At 40.7% G+C, this 26,554-nt stretch overlaps 1 protein-coding gene across 6 annotated transcripts in view; it reads left to right on the top strand.

The window, feature by feature from the left end:
- The first annotated feature begins 1,336 nt into the window (after positions 1-1,336).
- The window catches only part of LOC128698186 (cytochrome c oxidase assembly protein COX18, mitochondrial), a 41,704-nt gene continuing 16,486 nt past the window's right edge, over positions 1,337-26,554 (top strand). The window contains exons 1-6 of one of the 6 annotated variants that reach the window (XM_053790301.2): positions 1,337-1,357; positions 13,592-14,206; positions 14,478-14,615; positions 20,112-20,259; positions 24,284-24,408; positions 24,492-24,602. In XM_053790301.2, coding sequence (XP_053646276.2) covers positions 13,595-14,206; positions 14,478-14,615; positions 20,112-20,259; positions 24,284-24,408; positions 24,492-24,602 — 1,134 coding nt within the window. In that variant the 5' untranslated portion in view covers positions 1,337-1,357; positions 13,592-13,594. The other 5 variants (XM_053790300.2, XM_053790302.2, XM_053790298.2 and 2 more) reach the window with 5 other exon arrangements.

Genomic DNA, 26,554 nt, shown 5'->3' with positions numbered 1-26,554 from the left:
CAAGAGCAAGTAGTGGCGCAGCATAATCAACCAATGATCTAATATAAGCAAGATACATCATTTTCACAATTTTAACATAAAGGTCCAGAGTGGTAAAGAGGAGTTGATGTATGGTTCGCAAACTGTTCTCCGCGGCCTTAAACCCAGTTGACTAACTAACCAATTTTAATGTTAAAATTGGTTAGTTAGTCAACTGGGTTTAAGGCCGCGGAGAACAGTTTGGGAACCATACATCAACTCCTCTTTACCACTCTGGACCTTTAAGGCCGCTAAGAAGCCTGTTGCTGACTCTCAGAGTGTGGGTCTGGCTCTGTGTAAGTTTATCCAGGTATACACAAATACAGTTACATAGAATTATCATACATAGCAGCATATGTGTAGAGAACCTGGGATAACCCAAAAAAGTCAGACAGAGTGACTTATTTCCATTGGGGTCCTTTTGGCAAATTAATGTCTGAGAGTGTGGGTCTGGCTCTGTGAGACCAAACGAATGTCTGGATAAATAATTTTACGATTGTGACCGGATATGAACATGTAAATAGTTAATTACCACTGTAACTTGTTCATCTATCAACACTTTATGGTCCACTCCTTGGACCCATTATGTACCGCTGTATTCCTTTGACTACCGCCTATGGGATGGGTATGGGGTGCGTAATAAAAATGTTAATCTAAAATTAACTCTGCATGTGTTTAGGTGTACTGTCCACCTGACTTAACTGGGACCTTTTTGTTTCCATTAAATCACTTTGTCTGACTTTTTGGGTTATCCTAGGCAATCTACACATATGCTGATGTGTATGATAATTTGTGTATCTGGAAGGCAACGCTCTCGCTTCACACACGAGATTGTAACGGAGAAGTTAAGTAGCAACAGCAACACTCACAGTAAGATGCATTCTTGAACTTTCCCAGCGCTCGGGCTTCGGCCCAAGCTGGAGTGTGGCTCCAAAAGGATCCTGTAGTGCTTGCTGCCCTTGCACCTCTTGACATCGTCTGCTGCTATGCAGCTGCCACCCTTCGAGCCCAGTGTGGGAGGGGTTTGTGGCAGCCCAAGGTGCCCAGCTTCTCCCTCCGAGCCCCGTGGGGGCGGGGAATGGGGCTAGGCCTGGGGACAGCTGGTCCCAGAAGATGAGGAGGTACTTGTATCTCCTCCTCCCATGGCAGACATTGGTCTGAGACACTTCCTTAACAAGGAGCCAAGGGTGGGCCACCTCTTGGTAAAGACCCGGGCCGGGCGATTATACCGGCGAACCTACAACAGAACAGAACACTGAGTGTCTGTGGTTCGATCCCCAGCAAGGGTGAAAATATTGGACGTATTTCCTTTCACCTGCTGTCCCCATTCACCTAGCAAGTAAGTAGGTGGCTGGGTGTTATTCGACTGGTGTGGGTCGCATCCTGGGAGGATCAAATTTAGGGACCCCAATAGAAATAAGGCAGACACCTTGCACCTCTTGACATCGTCTGCTGCTATGCAGCTGCCACCCTTCGAGCCCAGTGTGGGAGGGGTTTGGGGTCAGTGTTCAGTGGTCAGTCGTCACGTGAGGTCACAGACCCTGAGCTGCTTTGGGGATTAGCGTGGACGGTTACAAAGCATGGCTTGCTTCTGCAGTGTTTTAAAAACTGAGTTTGGAGAGTTGAAGGAGGAGGTCTTGCTTCTCCAGGAGGAGATTAGGAGGCTGAAGGTCCACCTCAATGGGCCTGGGAGAGAGTGTGAGGTGGTTGGAGATGTGGGGAATGAGGCTTCTAGCAGTGAGGTGCAGTCGGTCTCTCACTGTGAGGAGGCTGTAGGTGGGGAGGTAGCAACGGGTACCAGCAGTGAGGTGCAGCCCAGCACCTGCTACAAGTGGCGAGTTGTTCACAGTAATGGGAGGCGCATCAGAGTAAGGAAAGTTAAGAGTGAAGATCTGAAGGTAGGAAATCGCTTCTCTGTTCTCCAGGATGAATGTACTTCAGTGGCCAGTGAAGGTAAGGGTACTACTGCCCCTGCTAATGAAGGTAAGCGCATTCTTGTGGTTGGTGACTCTCAGGTAAGATATGTTGACCGTGCTTTTTGTAATAGGAATAAGAAGATGAGAGATAGAGTGTGCTTCCCTGGAGCTGGTGTTGGGGACATTGTCAACAGACTGGATAATATCATGTCAGGTAATGGGAACAAGCCCATTATCTGTCTCAGTGCTGGTGGAAATGATATTGGGAAGGGTAGGAGAGAAGAGCTGCTAGATAAGTACAGGTCAGCTATAGATTTCATTAAGTCTAAGGGAGGGATCCCAATCATATGTAGCATCTTGCCTAGAAGGGGAGTAGGAAATGAATGGTTGTCTAGGGCAATTGGTGTAAATTGCTGGCTAGACAGATACTGCAAGGAACTTGCAATCCCATTCATTGACAACTGGAACAACTTTTATGGCAAACATGATATGTATGCAAGGGATGGGGTTCATCTCTCTGGGGCAGGGGTGGTAGCACTTGCAGACTCGATTGAGAAGGCCATTGGTGAAATGCCTATGATTTTAAACTGATGGAAGATAGAGGTATGGGTGTGTGTGGGAAACAAGCAGGTTGCAACACTAGGGTTGGAAACAGTAAATGTATAAAAGGCATTCAGCATGAAGTTATAAATAAAGACAATAGAACAGGTCAGAAAACAAAGGGGGACAGCAGAGGGCAGCAAGGGACTAGCTCCCTTAAGGTTTACTATACTAATAGCAGGAGTGTTAGAAATAAGATAGATGAGCTAAGATTAATTGCAAGTGCAGGAAACATAGATATTATTGCTATAACAGAGACCTGGCTCAATCTGAAAGATAGAGAGATGCCATCTGAATGTCACATACAAGGCTATAAATTATTCCACACTGACAGGGTCAACAGGAAAGGTGGTGGAGTAGCGATGTATGTCAGAGACAATTTAAATTGTTGTGTTAGACAAGATATTAAATTAGAAGCGTCAGCCACTGAATCTGTTTGGTTACAGCTTCTCGAGGGCCGAGAAAAACTAATTTTGGGTGTGATTTACAGGGCCCCAAATCTTGATAGGGAGTGCAGTAAACTTCTATGGGACGAAATTCGTAAGGCATCTACATACGAAAATGTTGTGCTAATGGGAGATTTCAACTATAGACAGATTGACTGGAGCAATTTGACAGGAAATTTAGAGTCGGGTGACTTTCTTGATACGATCCAGGATTGTTTTTTAAAACAGTTTGTGACAGAGCCAACTAGGGGAAATAACCTCCTTGACTTGGTTCTTGCCAGTAGGGAAACACTAATTAATAATCTTGAGGTTAATGATGAGCTTGGGGAGAGTGATCACAAATCACTCAGTTTTAACATATCATGGAATTCCCCTAATAATGGCAATCAAGTCTCCGTCCCTGACTTTCGCTTGGCTGATTTCATAGGACTGAAAAATTACTTAGGTGGGCTGAACTGGAATGACCTGACTAGGGGTCAGGTAGGTGGTGATGGTTGCCGATATGATGCTTTCCAGGGCATAGTTCTAGCTGCTCAGTCAAATTATGTTCCAAATAGGGAAATCAGATCAAACAAAAATGATCCTAAATGGATGAACAATAGATTAAAATATCTGATTGGTCAAAAGAGAGGCATATATAGGCAAATCAAAAGAGGAGAGGGGCAATTAAGAAATCGATATATTCAGTTAAAGAGAGAAATAAAAAAGGGAATTAGAAAAGCAAAAAGAGATTATGAGGTTAAAGTTGCAAGAGAATCGAAGACTAACCCAAAAGGATTCTTTCAGGTATACAGAAGTAAGATCAGGGACAAGATAGGCCCACTCAAAAGTTCCTCGGGTCAGCTCACTGACAGTGATAAGGAAATGTGTAGAATTTTTAACACATACTTCCTCTCAGTTTTTACACAGGAGGATACCAGTGATATTCCAGTAATGATAAATTATGTAGAACAGGACGATAATAAACTGTGCACTATTAGGGTCACAAGTGACATGGTCCTTAGGCAAATAGATAAATTAAAACCTAACAAATCCCCAGGCCCTGATGAACTGTATGCAAGGGTTCTAAAGGAATGTAAAGAGGAGCTTAGCACACCTTTGGCTAATCTTTTCAACATATCACTACAAACTGGCATGGTGCCAGATAAGTGGAAAATGGCAAATGTGATACCTATTTTCAAAACAGGTGACAGGTCCTTAGCTTCGAACTATAGACCAATAAGCCTAACCTCCATAGTGGGAAAATTTATGGAATCAATAATTGCCGAGGCAGTTCGTAGCCACCTTGAAAAGCATAAATTAATCAACGAATCTCAGCATGGTTTTACAAAGGGACGTTCCTGCCTTACGAATTTATTAACTTTTTTCACTAAGGTATTTGAGGAGGTAGATCATGGTAACGAATATGATATTGTGTATATGGACTTCAGTAAGGCTTTTGACAGGGTCCCACATCAGAGACTATTGAGGAAAATTAAAGCACATGGAATAGGAGGAGAAATTTTTTCCTGGATAGAGGCATGGTTGACAAATAGGCAGCAGAGAGTTTGCATAAATGGGGAGAAATCAGAGTGGGGAAGCGTCACGAGCGGTGTTCCACAGGGGTCAGTGTTGGGCCCCCTGCTGTTCACAATCTACATAAACGACATAGATGAGGGCATAAAGAGCGACATCGGCAAGTTTGCCGATGACACCAAAATAGGCCGTCGAATTCATTCTGACGAGGACATTCGAGCACTCCAGGAAGATTTGAATAGACTGATGCAGTGGTCGGAGAAGTGGCAGATGCAGTTTAATATAGACAAATGCAAAGTTCTAAATGTTGGACAGGACAATAACCATGCCACATATAAACTAAATAATGTAGATCTTAATATTACGGATTGCGAAAAAGATTTAGGAGTTCTGGTTAGCAGTAATCTGAAACCAAGACAACAGTGCATAAGTGTTCGCAATAAAGCTAATAGAATCCTTGGCTTCATATCAAGAAGCATAAATAATAGGAGTCCTCAGGTTGTTCTTCAACTCTATACATCCTTGGTTAGGCCTCATTTAGATTATGCTGCACAGTTTTGGTCACCGTATTACAGAATGGATATAAATTCTCTGGAAAATGTACAAAGGAGGATGACAAAGATGATCCCATGTATCAGAAACCTTCCCTATGAGGATAGACTAAGGGCCCTGAAACTGCACTCTCTAGAAAGACGTAGAATTAGGGGGGATATGATTGAGGTTTATAAGTGGAAGACAGGAATAAATAAAGGGGATGTAAATAGTGTGCTGATAATATCTAGCCTAGACAGGACTCGCAGCAATGGTTTTAAGTTGGAAAAATTCAGATTCAGGAGGGATATAGGAAAGTACTGGTTTGGTAATAGAGTTGTGGATGAGTGGAACAAACTCCCGAGTACCGTTATAGAGGCCAGAACGTTGTGTAGCTTTAAAAATAGGTTGGATAAATACATGAGTAGATGTGGGTGGGTGTGAGTTAGACCTGATAGCTTGTGCTAACGGGTCGGTTGCCGTGTTCCTCCCTTGAGTCAATGTGACCTGACCTGACTAGGTTGGGTGCATTGGCTTAAGCCGGTAAGGACTTGGACCTGCCTCGCATGGGCCAGTAGGCCTTCTGCAGTGTTCCTTCGTTCTTATGTTCTTATGTTCTTATGTTCAATCCTCGATGACGCCCTGACTCTTGGGTTATCCTGGGTGGCTAACCCTCCGGGATTAAAAATTCGAACAAATCTATCTGTTTATTCGAATGGAAATTCAGTTCCCTTCCCTGTTTCCGTTTAGCTTTTGGGCAGCTTCGACACTATTCCTAGGGTGTCCCGTAGCTCGATCTCTAGCGCACTTAGCCAACACACTGAGGTCCAGAGTTCGAATCTCCGGTACGACTGGAAAACATTAGGGACGTGTTTCCATAAGACACCTGCTGTCCATGTTCAACCAACAGTATAAAATGGGTAACTGGGTATTAGTCTACTGGTGTGGGTCGCATCCTGGGACAAAACTGACCTAATATGCCCGAAATGCTCAGCATAACAAGCGGGTTTCTATATAGTAGTATGTCACTGATGTCAGCTATGGTCAGTATACCTTGTATATGTACTTGTAGAACTAAATATATTATAATTTTATTCCGTAGAAAAGAGGAAGCAAGACTTGATACACAAATAACCGGCGTAAGCAATAGTGGCCCTCAAAACCCTCAGCAACAACAATTTACGCTTCATAAGTAATTTGAAACAATTGTTTTATACAGTAAATTATAAAGAATTTAACCTAGGATAACCCATTAGAGTGAAACTGTGATTTATTTCTATTGCACCATTTTCATTATCGATGTGTAATAATTAGTGATGTTGAAAATGACAGCCTGTATAATTTAGCCAGAAAAGGGGGGATTTTATTTATCAGGGAAAATTGATCTATAGATCTTCTCTGCTGGTGAGGGGCTCTTGATCTGGGGAACTTGATTTGTGTTCCAGTTCCCCAAATTGAGTGTGAATACCTTCCATCCCCCATAGGCACTGTATAATCCCTACGAGTTTAGTGCTTCCCATGATTAGTAATATAGATCTTATCTCAGACTTTTCACTGGAAGAAACACTGCCAAATCTATCAGTTTTCTCTGCTTGATGCTGGTGAAGGACTTTTGGTTCAAGGAATTAAGAGCTATCCTATCACTGACTCTTGGGGTATACCTGGAGGGAATTTCGGGGGTCAACGCCCCCTCAGCCCAGTCTGTGACCACTCCTCACAGTGGATCAGGGCCTGATCAACCAGGCTGTTACTGCTGGCAGCATGCAAACCAACGTACGAACCACAGCCCGGTTGGTCAGGTACTGACTTTAGGTGCCTGTCCAGTGTCTTCTTGAAGACAGCCAGGGGTCTATTGGTAATCCCCCTTATGTATGCTGGGAGGCAGTTGAACAGTCTTGGGCTCTGGACACTTATTGTGTTGTCTCAGTGTACTCGTGGCGCCCCTACTTTTCAGTGGAGGAATGTTGCATCTCCTGCCGAGTCTTTTGCTTTCATAGGGAGTTGTTTTCGTGTGCAAGTTTGGTACTAATACCTCTAGGATTTTCCAAGTGTATATTATCGTGTATCTCTCTCGCCTGTGCTCCAGGGAATACAGATCAAGGGCCTTCAACCATTCCCAGTAATAGGTTAGGTTATATTATATTAGGTTATATTACAGTGGACCCTCGACCAGCGATGGCATCGATTAACGATAAATCTGACTAGTGATACATTTTATCGCAAAAATTTTGCCTCAATTAGCGCTAAAAAACTCAACCAACACTATTCGTTCCGTCTAAGACGCGTCCACTTCTGGCCAGTGTTTACAAGCCAGCCAGCCACCGTGGTCGCTTCCAAGCATACAATCGGAACATTTCATATTATCACAGCCTTTTTAGTGATTGCACCTGCAAAGTAAGTCACCATGGGCCCCAAGAAAGCTTCTAGTGCCAACCCTACAGCAAAAAGGGTGAGAATTACTATGGATATGAAGAAAGAGATCATTGCTAAGTATGAAAGTGGAGTGCGTGTCTCCGAGCTGGCCAGGCTGTACACAAAACCCCAATCAACCATCGCTACTATTGTGGCCAAGAAAACGGCAATCAAGGAAGCTGTTCTTGCCAAAGGTGCAACTATGTTTTCGAAACTGAGATCGCAAGTGATAGAAGATGTTGAGAGACTGTTATTGGTATGGATAACGAAAAACAGATAGGAGGAGATAGCATCTCTCAAGCGATCATATGTGAAAAGGCTAGGAAGTTGCATGAGGATTTAATTAGAAAAATGCCAGCAACTAGTGGTGATGTGAGCTAATTTAAGGCCAGCAAAGGTTGGTTTGAGAGATTTAAGAATCGTAGTGGCATACATAGTGTGATAAGGCATGGTGAGGCTGCCAGTTTGGACCAAAAAGCAGCTGAAAAATATGTGCAGGAATTCAAGGAGTACATAGACAGTGAAGGACTGGAACCTGAACAAGTGTTTAATGGTGACACTGACAATGTTGTGAATCACTTTAGGAATGTCATAAAGGAACGGGAGGTACAGGCCTCTATGGGCAGATATGTTGTGCGACAGAGGTCCAGTGACTCTCAAGCTGGTCCTAGTGGCAATAAAAGAAGAAGGAAAGTAACCCCGAAAAAGGACTTGCCACCTCAAGTCCTAATGGAAGGGGATTCCCCTTCTAAACACTAGGTCCATCAACACACTCCCCTCTTCCCATCCCATCAATCATCACCAGATCTTCAATAAAGGTAAGTGTCATGTAACTGTGCATGTCTTCTTCAGTTTGTGTGTATTAAAATTAATATTTCATGTGTTAAAAATTTTTTTTTTTTTCAATACTTTTGGGTGTCTTGCACGGATTAATTTGATTTCCATTATTTCTTATGGGGAAAATTAACTTGACTAACGATTATTTTGACTAACGATGAGCTCTCAGGAACGGATTAATAGCGTTAGTCGAGGGTCCACTGTATATTGTTGTCATATTTATTGCTTGGTGGGCCACTACTTCTGAATTTCTTTAAAGAAAGGATGCTCAAGAATAACAAAAAAATTATTATTATTACAGGGCTTCCTGATAATTTTGTTTTACTAAATACTGTATATATATATATATCTATATATATATATGTGTGTGTGCATTGTGGGAGAAATTATAACATAAGAAAACATGAAAGACCTCTCCATACCTAGCAGCAGTTTAAGAACATCAGTGAGATCACTGGTATTTTTTAAAGTTACATACATATATACAATATATCTGAAATGCGTAGGGAGTCACTGGTCAGAGAAATAGCAAACATCGAACTTAAGCTAAAGGAATCTTATAGGAGTCAGGAATCGCGGGAAGAAATAAAAGCCATAAATGAAATCGAAAGAAACCCAAAGTATTTCTTTTCTTATGACAAATCAAAGTCGAGAACAACATCCAGTATTAGATTAGGTTTTGCCACCGAAGTGGATAGTTTATTGTGCACCCCATATCCATCCTGTGGACGGTAGCACAAGAGCATATGGATACACAAAAGGCCTAGGAACTAGGCCCCAAAGGGTTAACAGGAATACATATGAATTTATATCTACATATCTATACTTCACTTATCTGTTAAAAGCAAATTTAGAAAATTTGCTTAGTATATCTGGTATCTTATTTTCATTAATAAGATATCTTGACATGTCACATAGGTTATTATACTGTCTGTCTCTGTATTCCTCATTAAGTGGACAATTAAGCACATAGTGTTCAAGACAGTGACCATATGCCTGATCACATAATTTACATTTAGTTTGATCATCGTCTGTGTGTCTCCCAAACTGCCAGAAGTACTTGTAACCAATCCTAAGCCTGGCCACTACAACATCAGTCACTCTGTTCACATTGCACGTTGCTCCATAAACATACTTATCTACGTTCATGTTATCATAGTGGGTTATAGATCTACTCAGGCTTCTAACTGCATTCCTATAACAATCATTTTCATTATTTACTTCTCTCCTACTATTATTCCTAATGCTAGACACAGTTATACCAAAGTTATATTCTACATTCTCCTTCTGGGTACTCTTCTTGGCTAACATATCAACTTTATCATGAAGGAGTAATCTAATGTGTGATGGGATCCATAACAACTGTACATTAATTCCTTTGTCCCTGATTTTTGAGTATCTATACCTGGCTTCTCCAATGAGCATGTTATTGGAGTCATACGAGTCAAGAGCCTTCAATGATGACATAGAATCAGTAATGATGATACAGTCAAGCTTGGTGTCATAAGTTAGCTTTAGCGCCATTAGGATTGCAAACAATTCAGTTTGCAGTGTAGACGCCCAGTTATTAATTCTTATGCCTAACTCAACAAATTTATTATCGTTCTTAACTAAGGAGGTGGCAACAAGAGCAGATGCAGCCCTTCCAGAAGACTCCTGTTTAGATCCATCAGTGTATATAACTTGTGATAATTTATTACTACCAGCTAGGCGAGAAATTTCTTCTTGAGCAGTTGCTTTAAGAAGTGATTTAAGGAAGGGATTACTAGCAATGAGCTTCTTGGGAGGGACTTGCAGGTATATGATATTAAATGAACACATCTTCCATGGAGGGGTGAAATGCTCTTGTTGTCTCAATGATACAGTTCATGCAGGTTATAAAACTTAATGCAATTGCACGTTTTCACAATCCGTTTAGATCTGTGTGTATCTACCTCTAGACACTTGGTAAGATGCATTGTGACAGAGTCTGGTTCATTTCTCAACATTCTAATACCGAGTACAGTGTTAATCTCAATAATCCTATCACTTATACTAGAAATACCAAGCTCCTTCCTCATATTAGAACCTTTGTAAATCTGGGACATCCAAGAATAATTCTGAAAGTTTCATTCTGCATTAACTCCAAGGGTCAGAGAAAATGACAGCCAGAATAATTTAGCCAGAAAAAAAGTGGGGATTTTATTTATCAAGGAAAATTGATCTATAGATCTCAGACTTTTCGCTGGAAGAAACACTGCCAAATCTATCAGTTTTCTCTGCTTGATGCTGGTGAAGGACTTTTGGTTCAAGAAATTAAGAGCTGTCCTATCACTGACTGTTTTGGGGTATACCTGGAGGGAATTTTGGGGGTCAACGCCCCTGCAGCCTGGTCTGTGACCACGCCTCACAGTGGATCAGGGCCTGATCAACCAGGTTGTTACTGCTGACCGCACGCAAATTGACGTACGAACCACAGCCCGGTTGGTCAGGTACTGACTTTAGGTTCCTGTCCAGTGCCTTCTTGAAGACAGCCAGGGGTCTATTGGTAATCCCCCTTATGTATGCTGGGAGGCAGTTGAACAGTCTTGGGCTCTGGACACTTATTGTGTTGTCTCAGTGTACTCGTGGCGCCCCTGCTTTTCAGTGGAGGAATGTTGCATCTCCTGCCGAGTCTTTTGCTTTTATAGGGAGTTGTTTTCGTGTGCAAGTTTGGTACTAATACCTCTAGGATTTTCCAAGTGTATATTATCGTGTATCTCTCTCGCCTGTGCTCCAGGGAATGCAGATCAAGGGCCTTCAACCATTCCCAGTAATAGGTTAGGTTATATTATGTCACTCTTGAATATAAAGTTTAGTATCTCTTCATCATTGTTGTCATATTTATTGCTTTGTGGGCCACTACTTCTGAAGTTCTTTAAAGAAAGGGTGCTCAAGAATAACAAAAAATTATTATTATTATTATTATAGGGCTTCCTGATAATTTTATTTACTAAATACTGTATATATATATGTGTGTGTGTGTGTGTGTGTGTGTACTCACCTATTTGTACTCACCTATTTGTGGTTGCAGGGGTCGAGTCCTAGCTCCTGGCCCCGCCTCTTCACCGGTTGCTACTAGACCCTCTCTCTCCCCGCTCCATGAGCTTTATCAAACCTCGTCTTAAAACTGTGTATGGTTCCTGCCTCCACTACGTCATTTTCTAGGCTATTCCACTGCCTTACAACTCTATGACTGAAGAAATACTTCCTACTATCTCTCTGACTCATTTGTGTCTTCAACTTCCAATTGTGGCCTCTTGTTTCTGTGTCCCCTCCCTGGAACATCCTGTCCTTGTCCACCTTGTCTATTCCACGCAGTATTTTATATGTCGTTATCATGTCTCCCCTGACCCTCCTGTCCTCCAGTGTCGTCAGGCCGATTTCCCTTAATCTTTCTTCATAGGACATTCCCCTTAGCTCTGGGACTAACCTTGTTGCAAACCTTTGTACTTTCTCTAGTTTCTTGACGTGCTTTATCAAGTGCGGGTTCCAAACAGGTGCTGCATACTCCAGTATGGGCCTGACATACACGGTGTACAGTGTCTTGAATGATTCCTTACTAAGGTGTCGGAATGCTGTTCTCAGGTTTGCCAGGCGCCCATATGCTGCAGCAGTTATCTGATTGATGTGTGCTTCCGGAGACATGCTCGGTGTTATACTCACCCCAAGATCTTTCTCCTTGAGTGAGGTTTGCAGTCTTTGGTCACCTAGCCTATACTCTGTCTGTGGTCTTCTGTGCCCTTCCCCTATCTTCATGACTTTGCATTTGGCAGGATTAAATTCGAGAAGCCATTTGCTGGACCAGGTGTCCAGTCTGTCCAGGTCTCTTTGAAGTCCTGCCTGGTCCTCATCAGATTTAATTCTCCTCATTAACTTCACATGTGTGTGTGTGTGTGTGTGTGTGTGTGTGTGTGTGTGTGTGTGTGTGTGTGTGTGTGTGTGTGTGTGTGTGTGTGTGTGTGTGTGTGTGTATTGTGGGAGAAATTATAAGATAAGAAAACATGAAAGACCTCTCCATACCAAGTAGCAGTTTAAGAACGTCAGTGAGATCACTGGTATTTTTTAAAGTTATATAGTGTAGCATTCTTCATTTAGGTATATAATACTACTACTACTACTACTACTACTAATAATAATAATAATATTAATATTACAGCCTCTTCTCACTTAATGACGGAATTCCATCATTGATAGTTTTAATGTCTCCTTTGCGCCATTTATAACATTTCTGGTGTATTTTTAAATGTTTATACAGTAGTGTACTGTGTACTGAAATAAACAGAATAGAGGAAGTCAGTTTTAATTTACATTATTTAATTATGAATACAGGTCAGACAGCCTGTCGTAAGTCTGAGGCATCAGTAAACGAGTATGTCGCTAAGTGAGGAGAGGCTGTATTATTATTATTATTGTAATTATTATTATTATCATACCATTGTTGTATGCTTAAAACATCTATCTGCCCTTTAAATATATCTTTAATTTAAATATTTCCTTTCTCTGGTTAATACTGACATTTATAAAAATGATAAGAAAGAAGGACGATCCTGGTATGGGAAAGCTACTGAGCATATTCTGAAAAATACTATTGCTAGTTTTCACTTTACAGGGTGTGTGTCAGTCCCACAATTTAAGGGTTGTGGGTCAAACCCCCAGAAATGAGCATTGAAAAATTTACAAGTAATTTTAGGGGGGCATGTGCCAAGCCCCATAATTTAAGAGTTGTGGGTCAAACCCCAGAAATAGGCATCAAAAAAATTGCAAGTAATTGAATATTCTTGGGATGATGATCAATAAAATTTAAAATTAGGCAGCACATAAATCTGAGGTTCTTCTTTCAGACCAAGGTCAGTGGTGGAGTCATGTTGCAATTTTATTAAATGAAATATTGACAAAGTACAGCAGCTTGCTGATTATGGGGATTCATTCATCACTCATCCTGACTTCCTCTTTCTGACAGATAGTTTCAGCTTTCACAATATAGACAATCACCTTCGTTATGCTTTGCTAAAGATAGCTTTGGCTTTTTACCTTAAAGTCATGATACATTGTGTATTTTTCACATTGTGTATTTTTACACATTTTGAGTTTGTTATAAGCCAGCTATGAATATTATTTGATAAGCATTTTTAGTCGTAGTTATACTGTATGTTGTGATAATGAAATTTTGGTCAATATTTTTTTCAGTTTTATAAAAAACATTCCCTCCAAAAATTATTTAAGTTTTAGACTATTATACATTGTAGTACTAGAGTTTAATATGCCATGTAAATAATGCTATTATTATACTTACAGAATATGTGGCATGGAGCACTACATCTTCAGATCAGGGAATCCTGTGGCTTGCCGTATAAATGGATACAAAAATCTTTTCATTCCACTAATATCTTGTTAAAAAGGAAACTTCACATTGAAGTTAGGCCTGATATTCTTTACTCCCAAAAATATGGTATGGCAATGAAAAGAAATATGCATAGTTTTACAGACTCTCGCAGAAAATCTATTTTTATATCTCCTTTCAGTTCTTGTTATGCATATACTTATTTGTTACAGAAAGAAATTTTATCTAGATGTAACCCACCACATGCTCAGAATTGTTATTATCACAGCTTCTCAGGTAATTGGATTTTCACTCAAAGAGGAATGGAACATAGTTTTCTCTTAACCTCATTGCAGTGTTCTCCTATAAATAGTGTATCAAACAGGCATTTTTCATTTTCATGGTTGGATAGTTTAGCAGTTTCTCAGGCAGGATGGTTCCAATCATTATCTAAGTCAAGACTTGTGGAAGGCTTGATGACAAGTTTGCAGGGAATCCATGACAATTTACATATCCCATGGTGGGCTGCTATACTTCTTTCAACTGTCTTGATGAGAGGAGTTCTTACCTTCCCTATAGCTGTTTATCAGGTATGCTATTTCTTAATTACTGTATTCTAAGTGTGTGTTTCTTGAATAAATTTAAATTACTTGTGCATTTATTTTAATACTGTATTAGTCTTTGTTAACACAAATGTTATATCTAGTTATGATTGTTAATTATTAGTAGTACAGAATCAAAATATGCTTTTCACAGTAGTAAATGTAAATTATATTTATTAAGCAAAATATTTGTAGATAACAATGATTTAAAAACATTCACTCTAGCTGATCATGACTACTTTTTTATTTCTTCCATCAGAATTACATAGTTTCAAAACTAGAAAATCTGAAACCAGAAATGGATGAATTGGTTAAAGAACTGAAAAAAGAAACTGCATATGCCATAAGGAAATTTGGCTGGAATGAGAAACATGCCCGTCATATGTTCAACAGATCGGTTAGTTTTTTAAATTAATTAATTAGGTATGTGTGTACATCATGTGAGTGTGTTCTTGCCCCTTTTATAATTCCTGTCCTCTTCATTAATTTCAATACACAAGGGGATTGTTGAGGTGGTTTGGACATTTATATGATGGTAAAGGAGGTTTTGTGTGCAAGAAGCTTAGACTTCCAACAGCATGTGTGAGCATGTTAGATAGGAGTAAGTGGAAACAAATGGTTTTTATGACTTGATGCACTGTTGGAGTGTAAGCAAAGTAACATTTATGAAGGAATTCAGAGAAACTGGTTAGCCGGACTCGAGTCTTGGAGGTGGGAAGTACAGTGCCTGCACTCTGAAGGAGGGGTGTTGATATGTTGTAGTTTTTTAATTGTAGTGTGGGCATGCCTCTGGCAAGACAATAAATGAGTGAATGATGATGAAAGTGTTTCTTCTTTTTCAGGTCACCCTGCCTTGGTGGGAAATGGCTGATGTGTTAATAAAAAAAATCTTAGCAAACAATCTTTAATTTCCACAAGATACAGTATACATAGTCGTACAAGATTGAATGACGTTTGATAGTAGCCATGGAAAGCCCCTGGTTATGCATAGCATTTTGGGCATGCTAAACCCTAAGACTAATAAAACATAAACAGTCCACATATTTATATACAAAGACATTAAACAGACAGTAATTCTAATGAAGATAAACATACAGGCAGAAAAATAACAACATTGTTTAAAAGTAGAACACTGGATGTTGTTGCATCAGTCAAGGTTCCTCTAGTGTCAAATGTAAGGTAGAAAACTATGTTTAATCTTAGAAAGGAATTTCATGAGTCTCAAATATTCCAGAGCAAAAAGAAGGGATGTAATGGAGATGTGATTGTAAATAGGATTATTATTAAGAAATTATTTCATGTAAAAAACAACAATCATTATTTGTGCATCGATGTTTTAATTATTTTTTTTTTTTTTATTATCACACTGGCCGATTCCCACCAAGGCAGGGTGGCCCGAAAAAGAAAAACTTTCACCATCATTCACTCCATCACTGTCTTGCCAGAAGGGTGCTTTACACTACAGTTTTTAAACTGCAACATTAACACCCCTCCTTCAGAGTGCAGGCACTGTACTTCCCATCTCCAGGACTCAAGTCCGGCCTGTCGGTTTCCCTGAACCCCTTCATAAATGTTACTTTGCTCACACTCCAACAGCACGTCAAGTATTAAAAACCATTTGTCTCCATTCACTCCTATCAAACACGCTCACGCATGCCTGCTGGAAGTCCAAGCCCCTCGCACACAAAACCTCCTTTACCCCCTCTCTCCAACCTTTCCTAGGCCGACCCCTACCCCGCCTTCCTTCCACTACAGACTGATACACTCTTGAAGTTATTCTGTTTCGCTCCATTCTCTCTACATGTCCGAACCACCTCAACAACCCTTCCTCAGCCCTCTGGACAACAGTTTTGGTAATCCCGCACCTCCTCCTAACTTCCAAACTACGAATTCTCTGCATTATAAGAGCGTTGGTAAAACTATACTCTCATACATTCCCCTCTTTGCCTCCAAGGACAAAGTTCTTTGTCTCCACAGACTCCTAAGTGCACCACTCACTCTTTTCCCCTCATCAATTCTATGATTCACCTCATCTTTCATAGACCCATCCGCTGACACGTCCACTCCCAAATATCTGAATACATTCACCTCCTCCATACTCTCTCCCTCCAATCTGATATTCAATCTTTCATCACCTAATCTTTTTGTTATCCTCATAACCTTACTCTTTCCTGTATTCACCTTTAATTTTCTTCTTTTGCACACCCTACCAAATTCATCCACCAATCTCTGCAGCTTCTCTTCAGAATCTCCCAAGAGCACAGTGTCATCAGCAAAGAGCAGTTGTGACAACTCCCACTTTGTGTGTGATTCTTTATCTTTTAACTCCATGCCTCTTGCCAAGACCCTCACATTTACTTCTCTTACAACCCCATCTATAAATATATTAAACAACCACGGTGACATCACACATCCTTGTCTAAGGCCTACTTTTACTGGGAAAAAATTTCCCTCTTTCCTACATACTCTAACTTGAGCCTCACTATCCTCGTAAAAACTCTTCACTGCTTTCAGTAACCTACCTCCTACACCATACACTTGCAACATCTGCCACATTGCCCCCCTATCCACCCTGTCATATGCCTTTTCCAAATCCATAAATGCCACAAAGACCTCTTTAGCCTTATCTAAATACTGTTCACTTATATGTTTCACTGTAAACACCTGGTCCACACACCCCCTACCTTTCCTAAAGCCTCCTTGTTCATCTGCTATCCTATTCTCCGTCTTACTCTTAATTCTTTCAATAATAACTCTACCATACACTTTACCAGGTATACTCAGCAGACTTCTTCTTTCAGCGTACCAGCCGTATCCCACTGAGGTGGGGTGGCCCAAAAGAAAAAACTGAAGTTTCTCCTTTTAAATTTAGTAATATATACAGGAGAAGGGGTTACTAGCCCCTTGCTCCCGGCATTTTAGTCGCCTCTTACGACACGCATGGCTTACAGAGGAAGAATTCTGTTCCACTTCCCCATGGAGATAAGAGGAAATAAACAAGAACAAGAATTAGAAAGAAAATAGAAGAAAACCCAGAGGGGTGTGTATATATATGCTTGTACATGTATGTGTAGTGTGACCTAAGTGTAAGTAGAAGTAGCAAGACTTACCTGTAATCTTGCATATTTATGAGACAGACAAAAGACACCAGCAATCCTACCATCATGTTAAACGATTACAGGCTTTCGTTTTACACTCACTTGGCAGGACGGTAGTACCTCCCTGGGCGGTTGCTGTCTACCAACCTACTACCTACAACTCAGCAGACTTCTTTCTTTCAACACACCGGCCGTATCCCACCGAGGCGGGGTGGCCCAAAAGGAAAAACGAAAGTTTCTCCTTTTACATTTAGTAATATATACAGGAGAAGAGGTTACTAGCCCCTTGCTCCCGGCATTTTAGTTGCCTCTTACAACACGCATGGCTTACGGAGGAAGAATTCTGTTCCACTTCCCCATGGAGATAAGAGGAAATAAACAAGAATAAGAACTAGAAAGAAAATAGAAGAAAACCCAGAGGGGTGTGTATATATGTGCTTGTACATGTATGTGTAGTGTGACCTAAGTGTAAGTAGAAGTAGCAAGACTTACCTGTAATCTTGCATATTTATGAGACAGACAAAAGACACCAGCAATCCTACCATCATGTTAAACGATTACAGGCTTTCGTTTTACACTCACTTGGCAGGACGGTAGTACCTCCCTGGGCGGTTGCTGTCTACCAACCTACTACCTACAACTCAGCAGACTTATCCCCCTATAATTTTTGCACTCTCTTTTATCCCCTTTGCCTTTATACAAAGGAACTATGCATGCTCTCTGCCAATCCCTAGGTACCTTACCCTCTTCCATACATTTATTAAATAATTGCACCAACCACTCCAAAACTATATCCCCACCTGCTTTTAACATTTCTATCTTTATCCCATCAATCCCGGCTGCCTTACCCCCTTTCATTTTACCTACTGCCTCACGAACTTTCCCCACTCTCACAACTGGCTCTTCCTCACTCCTACAAGATGTTATTCCTCCTTGTCCTATACACGAAATCACAGCTTCCCTATCTTCATCAACATTTAACAATTCCTCAAAATATTCCCTCCATCTTCCCAATATTGCAAGATCTATATTAAATAGAAGACATGGCTGAATTCACTTATTCAGCAATGAAAACCTCTTAATTGGTTTTCATTAAAATCTTCTTCTTTCAACAAACCGGCCATATCCCACCAAGGCAGGGTGGCCCAAAAAGAAAAACAAAAGTTTCTCTTTTTAACTTTAGTACTGTATACAGAAGGGGTTACAAGCACCTTGCTTCTGGCATTTTAGTCACGTCTTACAACACGCATGGCTTGTGGAGGAAGAATTCTGTTCCACTTCCCCATGGAGATAAGAGGAAATAAATAAGAACAATAACTAGTAAGAAAATGAGAGATGTGTTTATACATGCTTGTACATGCATGTGTAATGTGACCTAAGTGTAAGTAGAAGTAGCAAGACATACCTGAAATCTTGCGTGTTTATTGAGATGGAAAAAAGACACTAGCAATCCTACCATCTTGTAAAACAATCACAGGCTTTCATTTTACACTCACTTGGCAGGACAGTAGCACCTCCCTGGGCAGTTGCTGTCTACCAACCTACTACCTAGATTTTCATTAAAATGTACTTTTTTAAACAACTAGGAGGTATGAACAATAAAATGGTATAAAATACCGACAGGTTGTTTAGGTAAGACACATATGCAACAGTTAGGTATAAAGATAAAGATACCTAACTGTTGCATATGTCTTACCTAAACAACTAGGAGGTATAAAAAGCTGAGGAGATGTAGTTTTATTAGAATCTGCATTATTGACATTACACTAACCCTTTCACTGTGTCATACATAGATCTGTATTATTGACATCAGGGTCACTTATGTAGATCTACGTTTTGAGCTCAGCTCCCTCAGATAAGCTCTGAGCGGTAAATCTGACCTAGATATGAGAAAATGGGTCTGTGCTGTGAGTGTGCATGATGGGAAAAGCAAACCTCTGACCTTGTCTTTAGTTTAAAATTACAAATTTGAGGTGCTTTCAAGTATGGTATTTATGGTTTCATTGGTTGTTTCTTGGTATAATTTGATAGAATGGAAAATATATTACTGAAATAGAGATGATTTTGGTTGGTTTTGGGAAGGAATTAGCTTGAAATTAAGGTAACAGTAGCAGAAATATTTGACTTGACAATTTAACTGAGGTCTCATAAGACTCGCCATTTCCTCCACACACACACACCCTCCAGTCTGTTTTATGGGTTTTTACCAAGTCTGATTCAATTACTAAAGCATGACCAGTCATTCCCGGTTATATTATATTAACTTCCTTTTGTAATGAATTCAGAATGGCAAAATGGAGGACAAGTGTAATAAAGGACAGGCCTGAAGACATGATTAATGAACACAGGAAATGTTGCTGTAGTGTGTGGAGTATCTATAGTGTTTATTTTGGACTCACTTTTTAATTTTTTTTTAATTTTGTGTAAAAATGGCCAAATTACCAGTTTCTCCGTACTTGATAGGGTAGTTCTGATAGTTAATTGGGCAGTTTCTTGTGCTCAGTCGATAAAATGGAAGATATAAAAGGAAAATAACTAAGAATTTGTTTGAACTGAGTAGTAGAATTAGCTTAAAATAGGACTCAAAGTGGGTAAAACCACCAGTTTATAAATTGTGCCCAGAACACAGTAATTCCAGAATTTTTCCATCAAATTTCATATTTTTTGTGTCATTACCTTTAGAAAAAGATTCTCTACAATTTTCTTTTTTAAATGCTGACACTGGGCACTTTTAACAGTGAAGGGATTAATTGGAAACAATGTTACGTAAACAAGTTGTGCTCTCTTTTTTTCAGGCTCGTAAAATTTGGAAGGAATTGGTTATTCGAGAGAATTGCCATCCATTCAAGACCAGTATATTGCTGTGGGTACAAATACCTCTTTGGATTGCAATGACCATGTCTTTCCGTAACATGGCGTCCATGATGCCACATCAGGATACAGGTGAGTCAAGGATGGAAGATGAATGGTTTCTCATATTGTCATGCAAAATAATATTTTTTGTAGCTTTTATTTGTTCTTAAATTGTCACGAAGCACCGAAATGTAGCAGATGAATCATTATTACATTCATAAAAAGCACTAAACTCCAGTGTCATTCACTGCTGTAGTACTTGAAGATTCACCAGAAAAAGCACCTAAAGTCAGACATTCCAATTGCATAATTCTGTCTTGTATTCCTCATCCACACCTCCAAACCTCACAGAGTAACTTGCACCTTCCCTTTTTCCAGCAAGACGTTTCACTAATACAGTGCACTATTGGTACCGTATAGCACATTTAACGTATTCTAAAACTATCAAGCCATTTTTTCCTTTCATTGTATTGCCAACTCTCAGCAGATTTTTTCTTCCTGCTCTTCTATCTATATAGTATAAGGTATGCCCTTATATTTTTTAAACGAGAGGTACAGTGCTTACTCTCTGAAGGAGGGGTAGGGATGTTTGGGAGTTTGAAGGGCCATCTGAACTGTGATGTCAGCATGTTTCTGACAAGACAGGGAGTGAATGAGTGACAATAGAAGTGTTTCCACTTTTTCAGATCACCCTACCTTGGTGGGAGATAGCTGGTGTGTTAAAAATTACTGGAGGAAATATAATTCTTACATTATCAATTAATTTTTTTCCTCTTTTTGAATTCTTTTATTCTGGTTTTAACCTCGAATAAATACAGTTGTTTTATGTCCTATAAAAAGCTACCCTTAGTAAAGTTCCTTGTACAGTTGCTGTAATCCCTAAGATTCCACAAGAAATTTGTTCCACAAGAAATGCAGAGATGGTGAATTTGCAGATATGGAACTTATATTTTGGCAACAAAAGGTGATATGCATTTTATAAGTGATATCCAAACATTGAAATATTCTTAATAGAAATGCATTATCAGGAAAAATGTATAATAATGTAATAGTGTATACGGATTACAGTAGAGTAATATAATACTGTACAGAATTGTGGTTTCAAAAACCAAACTTGTGAATAACAGTATAAATTTGTGAATCTCAGTTCTGGGAGTCCATCTTTTGGGCCAAGACATAATACCATACTTGAATCATGGATCCACATACTCAATAGGTAATATTTTTTTTTTATTTTATTTATTTATTTTAGCATACATACAGAGGTACAAAAAAAATACAGATAAGAGCAGCATGCCAAAGCCACTTATACTATGCATAGCATTACGAGCTGGCTTAAAATTAACTTAAGATTAACTAAGCAATGATGAAATCAGTGATAAGACATTATTGTAAACAGATAACTATAAAATAAAACATTCGAGACAACTTTAAGACAGGCACACATTAATGCAACACTCATGATACTGCAAATACATTATGTTGTTTACCATATTTATAGATGGGGTTGTAAAAGAAGTGAATGCTAGGGTGTTGGGAAGAGGTGTGGCATTAAAATACAATGGACCCTTGGTTATCGGCCATAATCCGTTCCACAAGGTCGGTCTAAATTTAAATCACTATTAAATACCTTTATTGAAGACTCTTGTTGGCTTATGGAATAAAGGGAGGAGGAGAGAGGGAGGACTGATTATTATTTGGAAGGGGAATCCCCATTCAAAAGGACTGCAGGTATCAAAGCTCTTTCTGGGGTTACTTCCCTCCCTGCCTGCTACACTCTGTACATGCCTGCTACACTCCCTGCCTGCCTGCTACACTCCCTGCCTCCCTTCCACACACTGTTTCCCTGCTACACTCTCTGCATGCCTGCTGCACTCCTGCCTTCCTCCTACACCCTGCCTCCCTACTACACTCCCTGCTTGCCTGCTAAACTCCCTCCCTCCCTGCTACACTCCCTCCCTACATGCTACACTCCCTGCCTGCCTGCTACACTCCCTTCCTCCCTGCTACACTCCCTTCCTCCCTGCTACACTCCCTCCCTCCATGCTATGCTTCCTGCCTCCCCGCTACACTCCCTGCATGTCTGTTACACTCTCTGCCTTCCTCCTACACCCTGCCTCCCTACTACACTCCCTGCCTGCCTGCTTCACTCCCTCCCTCCATGCTACACTCCCTCTCTCAATGCTACACTTCCTGCCTCCCTGCTACACTCCCTGCCAGCCTGCTATACTCCCTCCCTGCTACACTCCCTCCCTCCATGCTACACTCACTGCCTGCCTGCTACACTCCCTCCCTCCATGCTACACTTCCTGCCTCCCTGCTACACTCCCTGACTGCCTGCTACACTCCCTGCATGTCTGTTACACTCTCTGCCTTCCTCCTACACCCTGCCTCCCTACTACACTCCCTGCCTGCCTGCTACACTCCCTCCCTCCCTGCTACACTCCCTCCCTCCATGCTACACTCCCTCCCTCCATGCTACACTTCCTGCTACACTCCCTGCCAGCCTGCTATACTCCCTCCCTCCCTGCTACACTCCCTCCCTCCATGCTACACTCCCTGCCTGCCTGCTACACTCCCTCCCTCCATGCTACACTTCCTGCCTCCCTGCTACACTCCCTGACTGCCTGCTACACTCCCTGCTAAACTCTCTCCCTCCATGCCACACTTCCTGCCTCCCCACTACACTCCCTGCCTGCCTGCTACACTCCTTGCATCCCTTCCACAGTGTAAGTGTAAAGAACCTAGGATAACCCAAAAAAGTCAGACAGAGTGACTCATTTCCATTGGGGTCCTGCCTCCCTGCTACACTCACTGCCTCCCTTTCGCAACATTACCTTCCTTGATGTTTGGATGAATGAGCAGAAGCATCCTCACTTGCCCAGAGCCACAGCCAGACTGACTCACGAACGTGCAAAGGGCTGGTGGACAGGCAGGTGGACGCGTCCAATACGGCCAATAAGTGAAATAATGGCCGATAACCGGAAGCCGAAAAACTGGCCGATAAGCGGAACAACTGATAACCGAGGGTCCACTGTATATAGAATCTAATACAAAGTGGGATTTGTCACAGCTACTTTTTTGTAGATGACACTGAGCTTTTGAGAGATTCTGAAGAAAAGTTGCAAAAATTGGTGAACGAATTTGGGAGGGTATGTAAAAGAAGGAAATTGAAAGTAAATATGGGAAAGAGCAAGGTGATGAGGACAAAAAATTTAGGTAATGAAAGATTGGATATCATACTGGAAGGAGGGAGTATAGAGGAAGTGAATGTGTTCAGATATTTAGGATTTTACTTGTTAGTGGTTGGGTCTATGAAAGATGAGGTGACCCATAGAATTGATGAGGAGAAAAAAAAGTGGGTGGTGCATCGAGGCATCTGTGGAGACAAAGAAAATTATCTATGAGGGCAAAAAGGGGAATTGTATGAGAATATAGTGGTACCAACATTCTTATATGGATGTGAAGCATGGGTTGTGAATGTTACAGCAAGGAGGAAGCTGGAGGCAGTGAAGGTGTCATATCTGAGAGCAATGTGTGGTGTAAATATTATTCAGAGAATTCATAATTTGAAGATTAGGAGGTACGAGGTTACAAAAAGTGTTATCCACAGGGCTGAGGAGGGGTTGTTAAGGTTGTTTGGACATTTAGAGAGGATAGAGCAAAATAGGATGACTTGGAGGGTGTATAAATCTGTAGTGGAGGGACAGCAGGGTAGGAGTTGCCCTAGGAAAGGTTGAAGAGCTGGGGGCCAAGAAGGTTTAGTATGCTAGGGGCTTGGATATTCAGCAGGTGTATGTGAGTGTGTTAGATACGAATGAGTGGAGGCAAGTGGTTTTTATAATTGATGTGCTGTTGAAGTGTGGGCAAGGTAACATTTATGAAGGGATTCAGGGAAACCGGTTAGCCAGACTCGAGTCATGGAGATGGGAAGTACAGTGCCTGCATTCTGAAGGAATGGGGATATTTACGGTTTGGAGGAGCACCTGAATGGTAGTATCCGCATGCCTCCGGCAAGAAAGTGCCTCTTCTTTTATGTAGGAGCATAATTTATTGACTTCTCAGTCAAGTAATACAGTATACTCTGTACAATTGCTCATAATTTTTGTTCCAGCTGCCCAGGTCCTGTTCTTGGAGTTAAGTGTAGGAGGGTTTGGATGGATACCAAATTTAACACAAGTGGACCATTCTCTTATCCTGCCTATAGCCATGGGAGTCCTCAATCTCATAATCATAGAGGTATGGCTTGATTTTCACTGATACAGTACTGTATAAATAAAGAAAAAAGAACAATCCTTTACTTCTTTACTTATGGTTTACAGGTGAATGATGTGAACCGAATAGGGGAAAAGACAAAACTACAAAAAATTGCCACCAACATCTTTCGTGCATTGAGTGTTGCTATGATACCTATCGCAGCTTCTGTTCCATCGGTACGTTTATGTAATAATAGTATTTTATATCCTAGGTAGTAGGTTGGTAGACAGCAACCGTCCAGGGAGGTACTACCGTCCTTCCAAGCGAGTGTAAAACGAAAGCCTGTAATTATTTTACATGATGGTAGGATTGCTGGTGTCCATTTTCTGTCTCATAAATATGCAAGGTTTCAGGTACGTCTTGCTACTTCTACTTACACTTAGGTCACACTACACCTAGTAGCGACCAGTGAAGAGGCGGGGCCAGGAGCTTGGACTCGATCCTTGCAACCTCAACTAGGTGAGTACATACATGTACAAGCATATATATACACACCCCTCTGGGTTTTCTTCTATTTTCTTACTAGTTCTTGTTCTTGTTTATTTCCTCTTACCTCCATGGGGAAGTGGAACAGAATTCTTCCTCTGTAAGCCATGCGTGTTGTAAGAGGCAACTAAAATGCCAGGAGCAAGGGGCTAGTAACCCCTTCTCCTGTATATATTACTAAATGTAAAAGGAGAAACTTTCGTTTTTCCTTTTGGGCCACCCCACCTCAGTGGGATACGGCTGGTGCGTTGAAAGAAAGAAAGAAGTATTTTATATTCTAAGAAAGCATAAAAGTCACTTTCAACTTGCAAATTTATACTTTTCTATGTTTTAATATTCAATATCAAATGAGTACTCATATTTATAAGGGTGTGTAAAAACTACTAAACTTAGGATAACTGGAGCAAATTCTATGGCAAATGGGATATGTATGCAAGTGATGGGGTTCATCTCTCTGGGGCTGGAGTGGTTCCATTAGCCAATTCGATTGAGGGGGTAATTGATGACTTGTCTAAGACTTTCAACTGATAGATTATAGAGGTATGGGTGTTTGTTGGAAACAATCAGGCTGCAGTATTAGGGTTGAAAACAGCAGGTATTACTGGGATACCTCAGGGATATGTTTAAAAGACAATATTCAAGATAAAGTTGCTAGTAAAGGCAAAGCAATTGATCAACAAACAAAGAGAGATAGTAGAGGGCAACGAGTGACTAGTTTCCTTAAGGTTTACTATACAAATAGTAGGAGTCTAAGAAATAAGATAGATGAGCTAAGATTACTTGCATGTGCAGGTAATATAGATATTATTGCTATAACAGACATGGTTCAACCTGAAAGATAGAAAAATGCCTTCTGAATGCAACATACAGGGTTATAAACTATTCCACACTGATAGGGTCAACAGGAAGGGTGGTGGAGTGGTGATGTACGTCAGAGATAATTTAAATTGTTGTCTTAGACATGATATACGATTAGAAACATCAGACACAGAATCTGTTTGGCTACAGTTTCTTGAGGGCCGTGACAAATTAATTTTGGGTGTGATTTATAGGCCCTCAAACCGTGGTAGGGAGTGCAGTAAGGTGTTATGGGACGAAATTCATAAGGTGTCTAGATATGAAAATGTTGTGTTAATGGGAGATTTTAACAATGTGACAGGAAATCTTGAATTCAGGATTGCTTTTTAAAACAGTTTGTGACAGAACCAACTAGAGGAAACAATCTGCTTGACTTGGTTCTTGCCAACAAAGAATCGCTAGTGTACGAAATGGTATATAATACCGACAAGATGAGAGTAAGACACATGTGCAACATCTGGGTATCTTTATTGTAGACGTTTCGCCATCCAGTGGCTTTATCAATACAAATTCTAGGACATAACTTGACAGTAGAACTATGTACAGAAGATGAGGTAATCAGTCCCTCAACCTAGGAGTAGGTGCGAACATCACCATAGTCGTGGAGATTCTGAAGCAGAAGAAAGAATCCTGGCGCTTATATAGTAACGTCAGGTGTAGCAGACGAGGGCATATTCACTGGTAGGCGGGATTCCCCAGTGGAAGTAGGTCCTTCCCAAAGAGATGGGTTAGTTGTAGAGGTAGTTGTCGTAGTCGTGGAGGTTATGTACATGTCCTCAGAATT

Source organism: Cherax quadricarinatus, chromosome 63, assembly GCF_038502225.1.
Source record: "Cherax quadricarinatus isolate ZL_2023a chromosome 63, ASM3850222v1, whole genome shotgun sequence".
Lineage (NCBI taxonomy): Eukaryota > Metazoa > Arthropoda > Malacostraca > Decapoda > Parastacidae > Cherax > Cherax quadricarinatus.
The sequence above is the reverse complement of the archived record's forward strand: the minus strand, read 5'-3'. Positions and strand labels throughout refer to the sequence as shown.